General features: G+C 40.6%; 2 protein-coding genes across 4 annotated transcripts in view; both read right to left on the bottom strand.

Annotated features, from left to right (window-relative positions):
• Window positions 1-1,130: 1,130 nt before the first annotated feature.
• TMEM35B (transmembrane protein 35B) lies at window positions 1,131-4,186 on the bottom strand. Its single transcript, XM_028113858.2, is given in 4 exon segments — window positions 1,131-1,466; window positions 1,469-1,564; window positions 2,504-2,684; window positions 4,018-4,186. Coding segments are annotated over 4 exon segments (567 nt in total). The 5' UTR covers window positions 4,126-4,186; the 3' UTR covers window positions 1,131-1,284.
• An 822-nt stretch (window positions 4,187-5,008) lies between these two features.
• Window positions 5,009-20,945, bottom strand: part of ZMYM6 (zinc finger MYM-type containing 6) — a 43,352-nt gene continuing 27,415 nt past the window's right edge. For all 3 annotated transcript variants that reach the window (XM_028113854.2, XM_028113856.2, XM_028113853.2), the window contains 2 exons: window positions 9,407-9,551; window positions 5,009-7,481 (listed from right to left, as the gene is read on the bottom strand). In XM_028113854.2, the coding sequence (XP_027969655.1) occupies window positions 5,650-7,481; window positions 9,407-9,551 (1,977 nt within the window). In that variant the 3' untranslated portion in view covers window positions 5,009-5,649. The remainder of the gene's footprint in view (window positions 7,482-9,406; window positions 9,552-20,945) is intronic.

Genomic DNA, 20,945 nt, shown 5'->3' with positions numbered 1-20,945 from the left:
CCTCAATAATTCACACACGCACACCCGGTTCTGAGTCCCTAGGATCTCTGGGATTCATCCCAGGCTCCCAGCACTGCTTTCCCATGCAGCGTCCCTTGGAGCTGGCTGTCCTCTGCCTCCACGTAGATATCCAGGAAGCACCACCGTGGGTGCCTACCTCACTATCAAAGGTGGCAGTTTCAGAGCCTGGAAAACGATGATGCTGTGCCCATCTTTGTTAGCTCTGCACAGCTAACGTGCACAAGGTAAAAGAATAGGAAGGAATATCTCATGTGGCTTGGAAGAACCCGGGCAGAAGCAGGTACCTAGACTCTGCCATACTCAATGTGTAAATTTTAAGTATTTCATAAAAATTTTAAAAATGTGAGTGCCTTTTGAAGCAGCATCTTCACTTCTAGGGAAAGACAGGAAGTATGCAAAGGTGATTTACTATGAAGTTTACAACAGCAAAATGGGAGGCAATCTAGGGTGCCTGCGTGGCTCAATCCATTGAGCGTCCAACTCTTTTTGTTTTTTGGGTTTTTTTTTAAGATTTATTTGTCAGAGAGAGAGCACAAGCAGGGGGAATAGCATGCAGAGGGAGAAGCGGGCTCCCTGCTGATGCGGGACTCGATCCCAGGACCCTGGGATCATGACCTGAGCTGAAGGCAGATGCATTAATGGACTGAGCCACCCAGGTGTCCCACATCCGACTCTTGATTTCAGCTCAGGTAGTGATCTCAGAGTCATGAGATCAAGCCCCATGTTGGGCTCCTTGCTGGGGATGGAGCCTGCTTAAGATTCTCTCTCTCCCTCTCCCTCTGCCCCTCCCCACCCTCTAAGACAATAAGTATGCAAAGGTGATTTACTGTGAAGTGTACAGTAGCAAAACACTGGGGACAATCTAAATGTTCCTCAGTGGGAGCTTGAATAAATACATTACAGTACATCCTTATGATGGAATACTATACAGCCATTAACATCAATGAGGTAAAACAGACATGGAATGGTCTTACAGTATATGAGTTTTCAAAAGCAGGTAGTAATTTATATTGTCTCATTTTCATTAAGAAATATCTGTATAAAGGCATAGAAAAAGTTGAATGGTACAGTTATTAAAAGGAATTAATAGTTATTTTGGTGCATTAAAATTTGGGGTGATTTAAGTTGCTTTTCTGTTTATTTTCTACTTTCACATGACATGAGGAATGTTAGTATATTTAACACGTATCCCTCAAAAAAGAGCAGTAAATGTCCATGATATGTCCAGATAGAAAGCAGGGTCAGGTAGATAAGATGTCTACTTTAACACGGGCCAACCCTGGACGTACTGGTAACAAGCTGGTAGACTGTGTGTTCCACCATGTTCCTGCCGTGACAGTGACATGGCATGAAGAGGCAAGAGGCCCTCGACTCCCAGGATTCCTTGAATGCACTTGGAAGAGTCTTCTTCCTGGTGGGCCTGACCACCTCCTTTGGACTCAGAGATGGCAGACATCCAGAAGCTGCAGAAGCCCCAGGCAGATGATAGGTGGGATGTAGGTGTTCAGCGACTCTTTCAGAGATGCCAAAGTGAAGATAGCCCCTGGAATGGAAAGTGAGGTCCCTCAGGCTCCCTGACCCACTCCCACTCCAGCTCAAGCCCTCCCATTCAACACCTCCCTACCACACACACACACACCCTACACTAGCTGCACTCATCTCTGGCCTCCAGAAGAGAACAGAACCAAGAATCAGAAGGCCCCTGAACTAACGTAGCCACCCTCAGAGGGTGAGAAAGAAATAGGAACAAGCCTGCCGAATAGAAGAGGGAGGTGGGTAGATGGGCATTTTGGAACAACCTTTGCTCCTTCTCCCTTCTTAATCCTACTGGAGAGGTGGCGGCCCCAGGGCTTAGTGGTGGAGGTATGGGCAATGAAGATGAGGGAAGCTCCAGAGATAGAAAGGCCTGGGGGAGGGGCAGCAGGCGTGGCCGCCATGGTGACACAAGGCCAGGGGGTAGAGCCAAGCCTGAAGACGTCTGACCTTTGGAAAGCAGCAGCTGTCTTTGTACGTCAGCAGTTCCTGTGGGCAGAGCAGCTAGGAGGGGTTCCTCTAGAACTGCCTGTCACAGGGAAATTCTCTGCCTTTCTGTTCAGGGGGCGGCCCAGCTTCCTTGCTCTCTGTTCCCACCTGCCAGACACATAACTCCACAGGCAGCTGCTACTCCATCCCCTCGGCTCAAGGGTAGGGGTGAGGAGGGCAGGGTAGGGGCTTTTAAGTTACAAGACATCCTTACCATGGGGATACCCTGCAGCCAATTGAATCAGTGAGGCGGGAAGTTATGTTTGACATAGAATCATGTTATGGTATATTAAGTTTAAAAAGCACCTGTCCTAGTCTGAAGAAAGTGGAAACTGCAGTAGAGCAGGGAGTGCTCCTGGTTCCAGAAAAAAAGGAAAGGAGGCAACAGTAAAGGGAACTGCCAGATCTATTACCCTCTGCCAGAAGTCCCCCTCTCCCCAGCGCAGTTGCACCCCCTTACCCATCATGAGCAGGGTCAAAAGCAAGTTACTGATCTCTCGCAGCATGGGTGGGCCCAGGACCAGCAGCAGCCCAGCCAGCAGTTCCAGCCAGCCCACAGCCTCTTGGTAGTTCATGGGATCGGGCTGGTAGCCGAACACCTTCAACGGGAACACCTCAGCAAACTGCACAAACAGGGCTTTCTAGGGGCGGCAAGGAGAGCCTGTCAGCCCCACTCAGGGATCCACTGCCTAGGCATTCCACAGGGGCATTCTGTGTCTGTACCCTCAACTCCCCTGACAAAGGAGCTACCGTTCTAGGTTGGGTCAGGTCCAGGGCTGAGGTCCATCTAGAGAGGAGAGGGCCTCCCTGAGGGGCTGAGCTTTGGAATCAGGAAACAGGCTTTATGCTCCAAGGAGAATGGCTGGATGTTGGTGCAGAGGAGAACTGATTTTCTCACCAGATTCTCATTGGATTACACCCCAGCCTTTGCAAAGTCCAAGGCCAGGAAGTTAGGCGTACCACAACTTCTCTTTCTTGCTGCCTGGCCTGGTTTTCCTGACGATACTATGCTGGGAATATTGGGAGGTGGGGGAGAGGATGAGAGAATAGACTGTTGCTTATTCAACAGATCCCATTCTGAATATGGTATGCTGGGCCTGCGCCCCATTGCAGTAGACACAAGGGGGGGTAAGGAGCTCAAAGCCGCTCATCTTGCTGAGTCAGGCTCTGCTGTGGGCCCCACGACAACTTCACCCTCACCTTCTCGCCCTTACTCCCCACCTCAGCTCTACCTTCCCTACTCTGCTGCAAGGAAGCAGCTCTACGCTGTCTGGCTCTGGGGATGTACTTCCCCAAACCATCCACCACCCGAAACCAGGAAGAAAGGGCAGAACCCAGGTCTGGGAGAGGGAGGCTGCAGGGTCTCCAAGTCTGGCTTGAGGGGCGGAGGGATTGGTGGGCATAACCACAAGAAAGCTTTTCCAAGAGTCTGGAACTAGCCAGGAGACAGAAGGAGGGCTTGTAGACTTTCCTCTCAGGCTCCCCGGTAAGGGCTCTCCAGATTCTGAGTTAGGAGAGGCTCCTGCGTCTTGACTAGCTGTGTAACCTTTAGCAGATATACTTCACCTTCAGGGCGAGTTTCCTACTCCACCAAGCGGGGAATAATAAACCCGTTCCTCACGAACCTCTCAAGAACGCAAGCAAGCGGAGGAGGAGAAGGGGACGGGGAGGGTGCTGGGTCCCCCATTCCATTCCATCTTCCTCCCGCTGCGTCCCGACGCCCTAGGTTGGCGCGGGGCCCCCACGACTCAGCTGGAAGGAGATCGGCCCGGTCCCCTTCCGTCTAGGCAAGAGCCAGACGACTCCGAGGAGCACTCTAGGAAGGCGCCCACGTCTCGGTCGACGTGCTCTCCCCGCCCCCGCTCTAGCGCCGTCTCGCCGGAAGGCAGGCAGGTCCGCGGGGGACTGGCTCGGGCAGGCGGGCAGGCGGGCTGGGGACTGACCGCGGCCGCCCGCCCACGCCCCGCCGCTCACCATCTGCTGGGACGCGGGAGCCGAGATCTGCTGCGAAAGCTTGGCTGCCCCCGTGAGTGCGAAGAAGCCGCCCAGCAGGACGCGCAGAGCGCCGAGCCCGAGAGCCATGGCCGCGCAGGCCCTCCGGGAGCGAGGACAGGGAAGGGCGGGAAGGGGAAGGAAGGGGAGGGGAGGGCAGGGGATGGCAGGGCAGGGCAGGGGAAGGGAGGGGAGGGGAGACCCGGCCGAACCCCGCCCCCTGCCGCCGTCTCGGTTCCTCCCTCCCCAGGGCGGACAGAAGACCCGCGCCAGAGCCTCCGGCTCCTCGCCTCCCGAGGCTGTTGCCACCCCCTTTTCTGTCCATCTCACAGATGGCGACACTGAGGCCCACTGGCTCAACTGACTAAACGGGTCCCTTTGAATTCAGGGGAAGTCTCTTGTCTCCCAACCAGTACAGAGTCAAGTCCAACAGGAGTATCTGAACGTGCCTCGCAGAAGACCGGGGTTTCCTTCCTGCCTGAGCCTCCCTAGCTTTGCCAGCACAACGGCCACCTAACCTCGATGGGCCTCAGTATCTGCCTCTGTAAATGCGGATAAGCCTCTTAGTTCTGAAGAACAGGCCTAGCACAATGCCTGGCACATGTAAGAGCTCAAAAGTTATAAGTTATGAAATCATTAGTAATCAGTAACAAGTAGCTACAAATTGTTCTTTTCTATCTTTGCGTAAAATATCTTTTCCTTCGAATTTCTCTCAGCTGAAATTAAAATGTGAAAAGTGTTTAAAAATTCAGACACTTGCAGCTGCGGGAAGAGTGACTTCCACGGAACAAAACTCTAGAGGCCACTCCTGGCCCATCTGCTATTACCTGGAGATCTGTCTACACCCAGATGGACAAAGGGTGGGCCAAATTATTTAGTCAGCTGTCTGGTTTTTTTTCACTTCCTCGCCCTCCCCAGCTAACAATGTTTGTTTACATTTTCTAATGATACAAAAAAAATTTAAAGGCAGCTCTCATGACACATGAAAACTGTATTATTTCAATGTTCATAAATAAAAAGTTGTATTGAAACAGCCACACTCGTTTGTGTACTGCCTTCAGCTGCTTTTGGGCTGCAACCGCAGAACTGAGTAGTTGCCACCATATGGCCTGCAAAACCTAAAATACTGACTATCTGGCCTTTTATGGAAAACGTTTGCCAAGCCCTGGTGGAGAGGGCCACAGAGACCCCTACAAAGGGTCTCAAACTCTGCTGCTTCCATTCCTGGGTTAGCCAAGCAGCTCGGATCTGGGTTTTGTACCTACCCGCAGCCTGCTGGGGTGGGGGTGCTGCCTGGCTGAAGACTGCAATGTCCCATGTGTTTCTAAAGGCCAAGCGGTTTCAACATCCAGGTGTGCCCGTACATTATAAACAGGCCTTTTGTTACCCTCATTTTTGTCCCTAATCCAGATTATCCAATCAATGGATCAAACAGCTAAATTCTCTACCTTGGACTAATAAAATTATATATAACAATTTATAAATGCATGATTATTAAATTCCTCAACATATTTAATCACTGAAAACACATACCCACATTAGGAAATTTTTAGGGTACTTATAGAAAATTTAACACAAAATTATAGACTGTGATAATAAGCAATAGCCATGTTACTATTCTTTCTCTTTTACTAATTTTTCTATCCTTGGAATTAAAGATGTGACTGCAAGTCTTAGAGCAGGACCAGAAACCAACAGATTTCTTTGTTTTGACTCCGTCAAAGCGGAAAATGTAGCATCACATAAATAAATAGTTGAAAAAGGCAACAAAAACTTCATTGCCTTTTCATGGAGCTCTGGGTAACTTGTCTTTGCATTTATCCAAAACTGAGTTACAGACATTGATTTAAATACTGATTGTAATTCCAAATCTGAAGATAACTGTACTAGTTTTTCTTCTTCAAAGTCTGTGAGATTACTATTTTGGTGATTCATAAAAGGATTAATTATCCACAAATTTCCTGAACGCAAGTCATCTTCTGGTGGATAACAGTCATGGAACATTTGAGAAAGTCCTTCCAGGTGCTCAGAAATAATGCTTGCAATGCCTCTCATATTTAAGTCTGATGAGTTTAAGAATTCGGAAAATGAAGGGAACATGTCATAATCATTCTCTTGTGTGCGCTTCAACCACATTTTTAACTTTTCCTTAAATATATCCATTTTATTATACAAATTGAAGAGAGTAGTCATAGTTCCTTGGAGACTTGAATTGAGTTCATTTATAAGTGAAAAAATATCTGATAAATAGGCCAACTTTGCAACCCATTCCTCATCAAGAAAATATTTGGCCAAATCTGAATGGTTTTGGTTTAAAAAAATTTCAATTTCATGTCGTAATTCAAATAATCTTGTTAAAATTCTCCCTCTCGATATCCAGCGTACTTCAGCATGAAGTGGTAAATTCACATGCTCAGACCCCATTTCTTCACACAAAATTGTTAACATTCGTGAATTCAATGCATTGCTCTTTATAAAACTTAAAATTTGTGCTGACTGCAAAAGAATTTCATGTAAGCATGGAGACAACTTTGCTGCTGCTAAATGTTCACGGTGAATAAAACAGTGTGTAAATGCCACTGTATTTGTGGAAATTTCTTGAATTTTTGCCCTGAAACCAGAACACCTGCCAGTCATGCTTGCCACCTCATCTGTACAGAGACCAACACAATGTTTCCAATTCAGAGATTTACTGTCAATGTATTTATTTATTAGTTCAAATATTTCAAAGCCAGTTATTTGAGAAGGCATTTCAATGCAACATAGTAATTCTTCTTTTATATCACTGCAATCATAATCAATGAAACGAATATAGCACAAAAGAAGGCTGATATTTGAGATTTCTGATGATTCATCTACCTGAAGGGCAAACCACTTGGACTTTCTGACTTTTTGAATCAGCTGATCTTCAATGTCTGCAGACAGTTCATCAATCCTGTGTCCAATTGTATTATTAGAAAGAGGAATGGTTTTCATTTTGTCTCCAGCACTTGAACCCAAAACTTCTGAACACATCTCTACTAAATATGGTTTAATTAATTCTTCAGCAATGGAGAACGGCTTCTTGCTGGCAGCAATTTGAAAAGCAATTAAGTAAGAAGCTTTCACAAGTGACTTTTCAACTAGTAAACACTTTTTTAAAGAACTATTTTGACATTCCATTTCAAGAGATTTTTGTTCAAAAAAATCTACTGGTTTGTTTTCTAATTCTGAATGTTTTGTCTTCAAATGATGAGAAAGATTTGCTGGCTTCATGTTTTCAGTGGATAAAATTTCTCCACAAATGACACATTGTGGCCTTGGTGAACTTTCTTTTGATCCTGGACAGATAATAAAACCAACTTTTAAATATTCCGCATCATAAGTCTGGAAAAAACCTATTCTTTTTTTCTTTGGAGGTGGAGACTCAAGTTCCGCATCATGTTTCTCATTAGGCATAGGGAAATCTGAATAAAATATTTGAATCACTGTTATTTTCAAGAAGAAATAAGCCATATTATGTTTTCCCCCACACATTTAAAATTTATATTTCATTACTATTTATATTTGTCAAAAGAATACACTAATTAAAGTTGAAACCCAAACCATGATACTTCCATGGTGCCATTAAAAACTGAATTTCTCCTTGCCCAAAACTTGGCCACTAACTAAAGCAAAACTGTAGACTGTAGTACATGAACTAGCAATGCTATGTATTCCATAGGTTACTGGAATAAGGGCTGAAGTCCACAGGATACATCAAATTAAAAACAAATTATTTTATTTTTAAAATTTTCAGAAAAAAGGGAAAACAAGTTTCAAAAAGTTAACATCTGGTGAATTGAGATGAAGGATATATTAATGTTCATTGTACCATATTTTCAATCTTTTGAATTCTGAAATTTTTCCAAATTAAAGTTGAGGAAAAAAATAAAGGTTAATTATTAGAATACCCAGTGTCAATGAGGGTAAAGAGAAATGGATGTTCTCAAACACTGATATAATTTTTCAATTTTGTAACACAGACCAAAAGCCTTAAAAGTCTGATAGCTTTTGAATTTGAAATTCTACTACTTAGGATTTATCCTAAGGACATAATTAGACAAGTGAACAAAAATCCACTTACACAACCTAACACTGTTTATAATATTAAATAACTAAAAGCAATCTCAATGTCCAGTCTTAGGGGGATGGATACGTTGTAATCTATGCATCCGTTAAGAATCTCAGTGTAGGGGCACCTGAGTGGCTCAGTTGTTAAGCATGCCTTCGGCTCAGGTCATGGTCCCAGAGTTCTGGGATCAAGCCCCGCATCGGGCTCCCTGCTCAGTGGGAAGGCTGCTTCTCCCTCTCTCACTCCCCCTGCTTGTGTTCCCTTTATCACTGTCTCTCCCTGTCAAATAAATAAATAAATAAAAATCTTAAAAAAAAAAAGAATTTCAATGTATATTTAAATTTATATTGATATGGAATACTTCTGATGAGCACTGTCAAATGAAAAAGTAGTTCATGACAGTGTATTTTAAACAATCCAATATTTAATCTAGAAATTTAAAAAAATATATATAAGCACACACATACCCACACATATGGATATCCACAGATCCTTTACTACCTTCCACATGTGAATGTGTATATAATATAAATTCATGTACACAAAGAATATATCATTTTAAAAGGAATATAAAACAATCAAATTTACTTTGGAAGGAAGACAGGGTTCTCCTTGACTCCTACCAAAAGAAAGGCACCCTACATAAAAACTCATGATTACTTGCTGACAGACTATGCTTTTAAATACAGTATATTCTGGGTAGTAAAATTATCATTAAAAACAAAAATCAAAAAATGCTTTGGGCAGAGTAGGCTACACAGCTAACTGAAAATATAAGGGTAGTGGCAGTTAACGTGGATTGGGGCAATAGTTTACAACGTTTCCAAGTATGAATTAAAATAATTTTCCTGATCACCAACACCTCAGACACATAGTTATACTTTTAGTAAATGACAAATCAATTCACAGTGTTTTTAAAAAAAGAACTAAGGTTAAATCACTAATGCTTTTTTTTTTTAGATCACTAATGCTTTTAAATAAATTTGTAACTTAGTAGTTGTAATAGTTTGTCTGTACATTTGAAAAACAGCAGTGTACACACAGAGGAGATGTTTGTCCACTCTACACATAATGCTGTGTGTACAGATGGATTCAATTTAGTAATTAGTGTTAATGAGAATTATAAAAGGAATAAATTAGATTTTCAAAGTATGTGGTCCAAGAATGAATATTTTCACATTTAAGAAACTGTAAATGATTTTCTTTTCCTTTCTTAAAAAAACAAAAATAAACAAAACAGAATAACTTTCTACATATGGAAAGCACAAGGACACATACCTGTCTGACATTCCTTGTGTTGTGTATGTGGTTTGCAAGAGGTGGCCTTGGTCTGTGTGACAGGCTTGCACAATACTGCTTTGTTTTTTAAAAGCCTGGAACACTGGGAAGATAGAAGTTTCATGGCATCTGTCTGTGTGCTTCCCTAGTTAAAAACAAATTTAGAAACCAAAAAGAGATGTTTTTTAGTACCTTATCACTAACCATAATTGTATCAATTGAAAGGTGGCACATAGCAAAAGAAATATAATTCCTCTGAAAGAGGAGTTACAATAGAGAAGCTACTTTGGAAAATATATACTAATTCCTAATTCTTCTCATCAGTGTCCATTCCACTTCTTAATTTAAAAAAAGAGGCGCCTGGGTGACTCGGTTAAGCATCTGCCTTCAGCTCAGGTCATGATCCCAGGGTCCTGGCCCCGCATCAGGCTCCCTACTCTGCAGGAAGCCTGCTTCTCCCACTCCCACTCCCCCTGCTTGTGTTCCCTCTCTCGGTGTGTGTCTCTCCCTGTCAAATAAATAAATAAAATCTTTTAAAACAATAATAAATAAATAAACTTTAAAATCGCTGGAAAGGGGACCTGGCTGGCTCAGTCAGCAGAGCATGCAACTCTTGATCTTGGGGTTGTGAGTTCGAGCCTCACACTGGGAAGAGAGATTACTTAAAATTTTTTAAATCTTAAAAATAAATCAAATCAGATCAAATCAACTCAAATCACTGGAGAACTTTCAAATGACCAGAACAAGAAGAAGGATTCTCTTTTTCAAGATTTTTTTTTTTTTTAAGTAATCTCTACACCCAACATGGAGCTCGAACCTACAACCCCGAGATCAAGAGTTGTATGCTATACTGACCAGTAAGCCAGGCACCCCAAGGAGAAGGTATTCTTAAACAAAATACAAAAGAGTTAAAAACAAAATAGAAAACACTAATACATTTGACTACCTCGAATTTTTTTTTACAAATAAAGGTCTTTATAAAACAAAGTTGGGGGTGCCTGGGGAGCTCAGTCGTTAAGCTTTTGCCTTCAGCTCAGGTCATGATCCCAGAGTCCTGGGATCGAGCCCCACATTGGGCTCCCTGCTCAGCGGGAGGCTTGCTTCTCCCTCTCCCACTCCCCTTGCTTGTGTTCCCTCTCTCGCTGTGTCTCTGTCAAATAAATAAATAAAATCTTAAAAAACAACAACAAAGTTGAAGGATAAGCAACAGAGTTGGAGAATGTACTGAAAACATGTTTTCCATTCAATAAATATTTACAGAATGTTTACAGTAAACCAGGCACTGTCCTAAACCCTGGGAATACAGCAAAAAACAAGACAAAGAAAGTCCTGCTTTTATGGGCTTTACATTCTGTAGGGAGACACAGAAGATAAACAAGTAAAGCAAATATATAATGTATAATTCCAGGTAGTGATAAGTGCTATGAAAGAAAGAAAGAAAGCAGAATAAGGGAATGGAAAGTGATGGTGTGGAGGAGAGGTATTTTTGGAATAAACATTTGAGCAGAGATCTTCTGAATACTCAAAAAAGCAAACCATGCAAAGGCCTGAAGTTAAAGGACTCCAAGTAGTGGGATTATAGACGCAAAAGCCTTTGAGTGGTAAAGAGTTTGGCATGCCTTAGGAAGAGAAACAAGAAAAAGACTGAAATAAAAGTAAGCAGAGGCTAGAATGAAATGTTTGAAGAACTAGGCAGAAGCCAAATTCTATAGGATCTGGAAGGTCTTAGTTTTAAAAACAAGAAATTAGGATTGTATTTTAAATGTGACAGAAAGCCACTGAAGATTTTATTTACATTTACTTTTGATTTTACTTTTTAAAGATTTTATTTATTTATTTATTTATTTATTTATTTATTTATTTATTTGAGAGCAAGCGCAAAGGCAGAGGCAGAGGGAGAAGCAGACTCCCCGCTGTGCAGGGAGGCCAATGCGGGGCTCAATCCCAGGACCCTGGGATCATGATCTGAGCCAAAAGCAGATGCTTAACTGACTGAGCCACCGAGGCGCCCCTACATTTACTTTTTAAATAGGCAATAGATGTAATAATTTTGAATTATGTAATAATATAAAAGGTATAAAAGTATATACACGAAGGGGCACCAGGGTGGCGCAGTTGGTTGAGCCTCCAGCTCTTGGTTTCGGCTCAGGTAGTAATCTCGGGGTCATGACACTGAGCCCTGCCTTGGGCTCTGTGCTCAGCACGAGTCTGTTTAAGACTCCTTCTCCCTGAATACACAACCTAACCCTACACCTAAAGGAGCTGGAGAAAGAACAGCAAATAAAGCCTAAACCCAGCAGGAGAAGAGAAATAATAAAGATCAGAGCAGAAATCAATGAACTAGAAACCAAAAGAACAGATCAATGAAACTAGAAGCTAGTTCTTTGAAAGAATTAATAAGACTGATAAACCCCTGGCCAGACTTATCAAAAAGAAAAGAGAAAGGACCCAAATCAATAAAATCATGAATGAAAGAGAGATCACAACCAACACCAAAGAAATAGAAACAATTATAAGAGCATATTATGAGCAACTATATACCAGCAAATTAGACAATCTGGAAGACATGGATGCATTCCTAGAGACATATAAACTACCAAAACTGAACCAGGAAGAAATAGAAAACCTGAACAGACCCATAACCAGTAAGGAAATTGAAGCAGTAATCAAAAATCTCCCAACAAACAAGAGCCCAGGGCCAGATGGCTTCCTAGGGGAATTCTACCAAACATTTAAAGAAGAATTAATACCTATTCTTCTGAAACTGTTCCAAAAAATAGAAATGGAAGGAAAACTCCCAAACTCATTTTATGAAGCCAAACTCCAAACTCATTTTGTGAGGCCGCCATTACCTTGATCCCAAAACCAGACAAAGCTACACATTTAATGCAATCCCTATCAAAATACCATCAACCTTTTTCAAAGAATTGGAGCAAATAATCCTAAAATTTGTATGGAACCAGAAAAGACCCTGAATAGCCAAAGAAATGTTAAAAAAGAAAAGCAAAGCTGGTGGCATCACAATCCCGGACTTCAAGCTCTATTACAAAGCTGTCATCATTAAGACAGTATGGTACTGGCACAAAAACAGACACATAGATCAATGGAACAGAATAGAGAGCCCAGAAATGGACCCTCAACTCTATGGTCCACTAATCTTTGACAAAGCAGGAAAGAATGTCCAATGGCAAAAAGACAGTCTCTTCAACAAATGGTGTTGGGAAAATTGGACAGCCACACGCAGAAGAATGAAACTGAACCATTTCCTTACACCACACACAAAAATAGACTCCAAATGGTTGAAAGACCTAAATGTGAGAGAGGAATCCATCAAAATCCTAAAGGAGAACACAGGCAGCAACCTCTTTGACCTCAGCCGCAGCAACTTCTTCCTAGACACATCGCCAAAGGTAAGGGAAGCCAGGGCAAAAATGAACTATTGGGACTTCATCAAGATAAAAAGCTTTTGTACAGCAAAGGAAACAGTCAACAAAACCAAAAGACAACCGACAGAATGGGAGAACGTATTTGCAACTGACATATCAGATAAAGGGCTAGTATCCAAAATCTATAAAGAACTTATCAAACTCAATACCCAAAGAACAAATAATCCAATCAAGAAATGGGCAGAAGACATGAACAGACATTCCTGCAAAGAAGACATCCAAATGGCCAAGAGACACATGAAAAAGTGCTCAACATCACTCGGCATCAGGGAAATACAGATCAAAACCTCAATGAGATACCAACTCACACCAGTCAGAATGGCTAAAAATTTTTTTTAAAGATTTTATTTATTTATTTGAGAGAGAGAATGAGAGATAGAGAGCACGAGAGGGAAGAGGGTCAGAGGGAGAAGCAGACTCCCTGCTGAGCAGGGAGCCCGATGTGGGACTCGATCCCAGGAGTCCAGGATCATGACCTGAGCTGAAGGCAGTCGCTTAACCAACTGAGCGACCCAGGTGCCCTGGAATGGCTAAAATTAACAAATGAGGAAACAACAGATGTTGGGGAGGATGTGGAGAAAGGGGAACCCTCCTACACTGTTGGTGGGAATGCAAGCTGGTGCAGCCACTCTGGAAAACAGTATGGAGGTTCCTCAAAAAGTTGAAAATAGAGCTACCCTACAACCCAGCAATTGCACTATTGGGTATTTACCCCAAAGATACAAATGTAGTGATCCGAAAGGGCTTGTATGTTTATAGCAGCAATGTCTACAATAGCCAAACTATGGAAAGAGCCTGGATGTCCATCAACAGATGAATGGATAAAGAAGATGTGGTACATATATATACAATGGAATAGTATGCAGCCATCAATAAAATGAAATCTTGCCATTTGCAACGAAATAAATGGAACTAGAGGGTATTATGCTAAGCGAAATAAGTCAATCAGAGAAACACAATTATATGATCTCACTGATACGAGGAATCTGAGAAACAAGACAGAGGATCATAGAAAGGAGGGGAAAATGAAACAAGACGAAACCAGAGAGGGAGACAAACCATAAGAGACTCTTAATCTCGGAAACAAACTGAGGGCTGCTGGAGTGGAGGGGGGTGGGAGGGATGGGGTGGCTGGGTGATGGACACTGGGGAGGGTATGTGCTATGGTGAACACTGTGAATTGTGTAAGACTGATGAATTACAGACCTGTATCCCTGAAACAAATAATACATTATATGCTAATAAAAAATAATAATAATAAAAGACTCCCTCTCCCTGGGATGCCTGGGTGGCTCAGTCAGTTAAGTGTCTGCCTTTGGCTCAGGTCACGATCCTAGGGTCCTGGGATCGAGTCCCACATTGGGCTCCTTGCTCTCGCTCACTCACTCTCTGACAATATATAAATAAATAAAATCTTAAAAAAAAGACTCCCTCTTCCTCTGCCACCCCCCTCCATGTGCTCTCTCAGATAAATATCTTTAAAAAAAAAAGTATATACATGAAAATTAAGTTTTCCATCCACCTGTCCTCTATCCAGACTCAACCTTGAACACAACCACCATCCCCAGTTTCTTATACATCCTTCTAGAAATGGTCCCTGTAATTAAGTAAGTTGCTTCTGACTACAAATTGGCAGCATATTGTCAGGGAGGTTCTAGCACCTTGCACTGTACTTTGAGCAAGCTATCATAGAGGTATATTTACATAACTTTGTATAAAGCTGCCCTAGTCGCAGCTTTATACATTGAATGTACTGTAGGTAATCTGAAGAGTCTCTGCTGCTGAATAGTGAATGTTAAAAATATTTGCTATTACAAACAATGCTATAATAAATACCCCTACATATAAATTAATTCTACATGTGCAGTATATTTATAGAATAAGGTATTATAAGTGTGGTTTGGTGGGTCAGAAGATTTTAATTATGATGGTACAGCCAAATTGCTTTTCACAGAAGCATATTATATTAAATTATATGACCTTCAGCAATGTATGTGAGCCTGTTTCTCAACACTCTAGTTAACATAGTACTATGAAACTTTTTGCTATTTCTCAATAAATGAAAAATTACCTAACAGTAGTGGGGTTAGGCATTTTGCATGTTTAAGCATTATTAGTTTTTCCTCTTCTGTGAACTATCGACTCCTGTCTTGTGCTGTTTTCCTTTAGTTTTAAAAAATTTCTATGCATATCTTTTGAATGAACACTGTAACACAGGACATAAAATTCAAAGATTTAAACATTAAACAATAAAAAATAATTCCCCCTCTTAAAATTCTGCCTCGGTCATTCAGTTCTCCTCAGAGGCAACCATTATTATCTATTTACTGGCTGCCTTCCAGAGCTTTCTATACATATGTACAGGCATGTGGTTTGTGTGTGTGTATATTTAAAATACAAATGGCAGTATGTTATACCATTTTGTCTTTTTCATTTATTATATATGAGACTGCTCTATGTCTGTACAGATATAGCTACCACATTCTTTTTAAGCACATAGTATTCTACTGTATGGATATAGCATATTTATTTTAACTACAGTTCCCAAAGAGCGGCTGCATATGCTTGTGAAGGGAACTCCACTTACCAGGCCACGTGACTAAGTATGAGCGAGGAGAAGGGTATATTTCAGGCCCTACCCATGCAGGCCTTTTTTTTTTTCCTAGTTCACACAGTAACTCAGGATGAACTCACAGTGGCTCTGACTGCTGATGAAACAATTCGGTTGTTTTCAAGCCTTTGCTACCACAAACAATGCTGCAATCATCCCTGTCTATACCTCATTTTATAAATGTGTGAAATGTATCTGAAGGATAAATTCCTAAAAATGGAGTTCCTTGGTAATATGGTATTTACATTTTAAATTTTAACAAGTTTTACTAAATTGCTCTCTGTAGCAATTTTACCAACTGCTATTGACAATATGTAAAAATGCCTTAACAGTGTTATCCATCATTTTTCTTTGCCAATCTGATAAAACTGTAGTTCTAACTGGCATTTCTCTAATTTTGAAGTTGAATATCTTTGCATATGTTTAAGAACAATTTTTATTTCATAGTCTGTAAACTGAAGGATCATAGTTTTGCCCATTTTCCTAATGGGTGCTGGGTCTTCTTATTGATTTGTAGAAGCTCTTCACATATGAAAAAAAACAACCTTTTATGATATGAATAGCAATCTCATCATTTTTTTCATGCCTTTTGACTTTGAAATGTAGCTGAATTTCCCTAACAAATCTTTTATGGCTTCTGGGTTATGTGACATATTTAGAAAGAATCCCCACTTCTGCATTTAAATTCTTTCCTGTATTTTTTCCTACTACTTTATTATTTTTTTATATTTAAATGTCTTCTCCATCTGGACTTCCTTTTGGTGTAACTTGTAAGGTAGAAATCCAACTGCATTTTCTTCCATATGTATACTTAATTGTCACAACACTATTTACTGAATGATCTAAATCTCCTACTGATCTGAATGCCGTATCTATTATTTCTAAATTTGCATATATATTTAGGTCTATTTCTAGACTTTTTTTTTTTTAAGATTTTATTTATTTATTTATTTGACAGAGAGAGCGAGCACAAGCAGGGGGAGTGGCAGGCAGAGGAAGAGAGAAAAGCAGACTCCCCTTAGAGCAGGTAGCCTGATGCAGGGCTCGGTCCCAGGATCCTGGGATCATGATCTGAGCCGAAGGCAGACGCTCAACCAACTGAGTCACCCAGGCACCCCTGGACTTCTTTTCTATTAAGTTGTCTGTCTATTCATGGCTTTAGTATCAGTTGTTTTAACTACCTAGCTTTATAAAATTTAGAATTTTAACATAATTTCAGAAACTAGCTCTTCCCCCTTCTTTATCCTTCTTTTTCAGAATTTCATTGAAGGTTTTTAAGCAGTGGAGTGACACAATCTGATTTAAGATCATTCTGCTAACAATGTGGAGAAAAAAATGCAAAGGGCAAGAATGGAAGTGAGAAGACAGGTAGGTAGTCACTGTGCTGAACCAGAGAAAACATGATGGTGCCTCAGACAAAGGAGGTAGCAATCGTAGTGGTAAGAAGTAAGGAACACTAGAGAGGAAGTCTGAGGGAAAATAAAAGTGTTCTGATTTAGACATATTATTTGAGATGGCTATTAATCATCTAAGTGTATATGTCAAGTAGGCAGTTAGATACATGAATCTGGAGCTCAGAGGTCATGGCAAGAGAAATAAATCTGGGAATAAGCCACCATCTAGGTGGTGTTTAAAACCACAGGACGGTACTGAGTCCCTGAGAATAATGTAGATTGAGAAAAAGGACAAGTATGCTGACCTGGAAGCTGAAGAAGGTATTTCAACTGTATCAAATGTTACTGAAAGGTTGGGTAAAATGAGAACTGAAAACTGACCACTGGATTTGCAAAATAAAGGCTAATGGCAACCTTGTCAAGAGCAGTTTCAGTGGAATGGTGCAGACAAAGCCTGACTTAAGTGAGCTAAGGAAAGATAACAGATAAGGGAATTGAGGCAGAAAGTAGAAGCCACGCTTAGAGTTTTTCTAAAATGGAGAGCAGAGAAATAGGACAATGGCTAGAGGGCTATGCTGTTAAAGGATTTTTTTTATAGATAATAAGTATTACTGCATGTTTTTATATCAGTGAAAATGAGTAGAAAGAGGTGGGGCAAATTCAGAGTATATAAAGAAATTCTATAAATCAATAAGGAAAAAAATTCAACACAAAAATGGGGAAAAATTAATAACAAGAAATTCAAAGAAAATTCAAATGTTCAAAAACATAGAAATATAAGCAAACATGCTAGTAATTAGTGACCTGCAAAGTAAGACAATAAGATTACTAAACAGACTGACAAAAAAGTTTAAATCTGACAACATTAAATGATAGTGAAGCTGTGGGAAATGAGTACAATCATAAACTGCTGGTGGGAACAAAAACTGAAATAGCCATTTTAAAAAAACTAAAAATGCAAATACTCTTTGACTCCAAAATTCTACTCTTTCATACCTACACTAGACAAACATCTGCACACGTGCACATGGAGACATATGCAAGGATGTTCACTGTAGCAGAGATTTTATAGGTTAAAAATTGGAAGCAACCTAAGGTTCATCAATAAGTCAATGAATAAACAAAATGTGTTACTTTCACAAAATATTATACAGCAGTCAATAAACATAAACAAATTCAGTAAAGTCACAGGATACAAAATTAACATACAGAAATCAATTGCATTTCTATACACTAATAATGAACTATTACAAAGAGAAAATTAAAAACAATCCCACTTACAATTGCATCAAAAAGAATAAAATACCTGGGAATAAATTTAATCAAAGAGATAAAAGATCTGTACCCTGAAAACTATAAGACACTGATGAAAGAAACTGAAGAAGATACAAATAAATGGAAAGCTATACCATGCTCATGGATTCGAAGAATTAATATTGTTAAAACACCCATACTACCCAAAGCAATCTACAGAGTCAATGCAACTCCCATCAAATACCAACATTTCTCACAGAACTAGAACAAAGAATCCTAAAATTTGTATGAAACCACAAAGACTTCAACTAGCCAAAGCAAGCTTGAGAAAGAAGAACAAGGCTGAAGGTATCACACTCCCTGATTTCAAACTACACTACAAAGCCACAGTAACCAAAACAGTATGGTACTGGCATGAAAAGAGACACACAGATCAATGGAATAGAACAGAGAACCCAGAAATAAACCTGCCCATATATGGTCAATTAATCTACACCAAAGGAGACAAAAATATATAGTGTGTAAAAGACAATGTCTTCAATAAATGGTGTTGGGGAAAACCCAGCAACTACATGCACAAGAAGAAACTAGGGATGCCTGAGTGGCTCAGTTGGTTAAGCGTCTGACTCTTGATGTCAGCTCAGGTCTTGAACTCAGGGTTGTGAGTTCAAGCCCCACATCAGGCTCCATGTTGGGTGAGGAGCCTACTCTAAAAAAAGAATGAAACTGGACCATTTTACACCACATAGAAAAATAAATATGAAATGGATTAAAGACTTGAATGAAAGAGCTGAATGAAAGCCATAAAACTCCTAGAAGAAAACATAGGAAGTTAGCTACTTTAAAAGATTTTTATTTATTTATTTGAGAGAGAGAGGGAGAACAAGCGGGGGGAGGAGCAGAGGGAGAGAGAGAGAATCTCTCAAGCAGACTCCTCACTCAGCATGGAATCCAACAGAGGGCTCAATCTCAAGACCCTGAAATCACAACCTGAGCCAAAACCAAGAGTTGGACACTCAACCGACTGAGCCACCCAGGCACCCCAGGAAGTTAGCTATCTGACATCAGTATTAGCAACATATTTTTGGCAAGAGCAGCAAAAGCTAAAATAAACAAACAGAATTACATCAAACTAAAAAGCAAGGAAATGATCAAAATGAAAAGGCAATCTACTGAAAAGGAGAAAATATTTGCAAATCATGCATCTGATAAGGGATTAATACCCAAAATACAGGAAGAACTTACACAACTTAGTATCAAAAAAATAAACAACCCAATTAAAAAATGGGCAGAGGACTTCAAGAAGCATTTTTCCAAAGAAGACATACAGATGGTCAACAGACACATGAAAAGATGATCACCATCACTCATCATCAGGGAAGGACAAATCAAAACCACAATGATATATCACCTCAAACCTGTCAGATTAGATATTATAAAAAAGACGAAAAATTACAACTGTTGGCAAGGATGTAGAAAAAAACCCTTTTGCACTTTTTTTTTTAAAGATTTTATTTATTTATTTGACAGAGAGAGACATAGCAAGAGAGGGAACACAAGCAGGGGGAGTGGGAGAGGGAGAAGCAGGCTTCCTGCTGAGCAGAGAGCCCGATGCGGGGCTCAATCCCAGACGCGGGCTCAATCCCAGGACCCTGGGATCATGACCTGAGCCGAAGGCAGACGCTTAACCACTGAGCCACCCAGGCGCCCCCCTCATGCACTTTTGGGGAGAATGTATACTGGTGCAGCAACTGTGGAAAAGAGTATAGAGTTTCCTCAAAAAATTAAAAATAAAACTACCATATGATCCAGCAATTCCACTTCTGGGAATTTATCCAAGGAAAATCAAAACACCAAAGTAAAGAGATACGTGCACCCCAAAGTTCACTGCAGCATTATTTACAATAGCCAAGATATGGAAGCAACCTAAGTGTTCCTTGATAGATGGATGGATAAAGAAGATGTGATGAACACACACACACACACACACACACACACACACACACACACACACACACAGGAATATAACTCAGCCGTAACAAAGAATGAAATCTTGCCATTTGCAACAACATAGATGGACCTAGAGGGTATTAGGCAAAGTGAGATAAGTCAGAGAAAGACAAATAAGTCAAACAGAGAAGATAAACATCATAGGATTTCACTTGTATGTAAATCTAAAAAACAAAACAAAACAAAAAAACAGAGAAATAGACTCCTAGATAAAGAACACTTGGTTATCAGACAGAGGTTGTGGGGGGGGGGCCGGCAAAACAGGTGAAGGGAATTAAGAGGTACAAACTTCCAGTTATAAATAAGCCATGGGGATGTAATGTACAGCATAGGAAATATAATAATACTGTAATAACTTTGTATGGTGACAGATGGTAACTAACCTTATTGTGGGAATTATTTGTAATGTATAAAAATATCAAATCACTATGATGTACTGATATACTCCTGAAACTAATAGGATACTGTACATCAATTATACTTCAATTAAAGAAAAAAAACTTAGGGGCCCCTGGGTGGCTCAGTCAGTTGAGCTTCTGACTCTTGATTTCGGCTCAGGTCATGATCTCGGGGTCATGGAATTACTCAGCGGGGAGTCTGCTTGAGATTCTCTCTCTCCCTCTCCCTCTGCCCTTCCCCCCTGCACTCTCTCTCTCTCTCTCTAAAATAAATAAATAAATCTTTTAAAAAGAAACCTATATTTTAAAAGAAAAAAATTAGGAGGAAAAAAACTAAGCAAATAAGCCCAATCTAACAATGGTTAATTCTCAGTGGTGGGAATACAGTAAAGCAGGATTTGGCAAAGTATGGCGTGGACCAAGTCC

This window comes from Eumetopias jubatus, unplaced genomic scaffold (assembly GCF_037043125.1).
Source record: "Eumetopias jubatus isolate StellerSeaLion01/CBP00866 unplaced genomic scaffold, mEumJub1_p1.0 scaffold_4, whole genome shotgun sequence".
Taxonomy (NCBI): Eukaryota; Metazoa; Chordata; class Mammalia; order Carnivora; family Otariidae; genus Eumetopias; species Eumetopias jubatus.
This window is presented reverse-complemented; position numbering and strand designations above follow the sequence as displayed.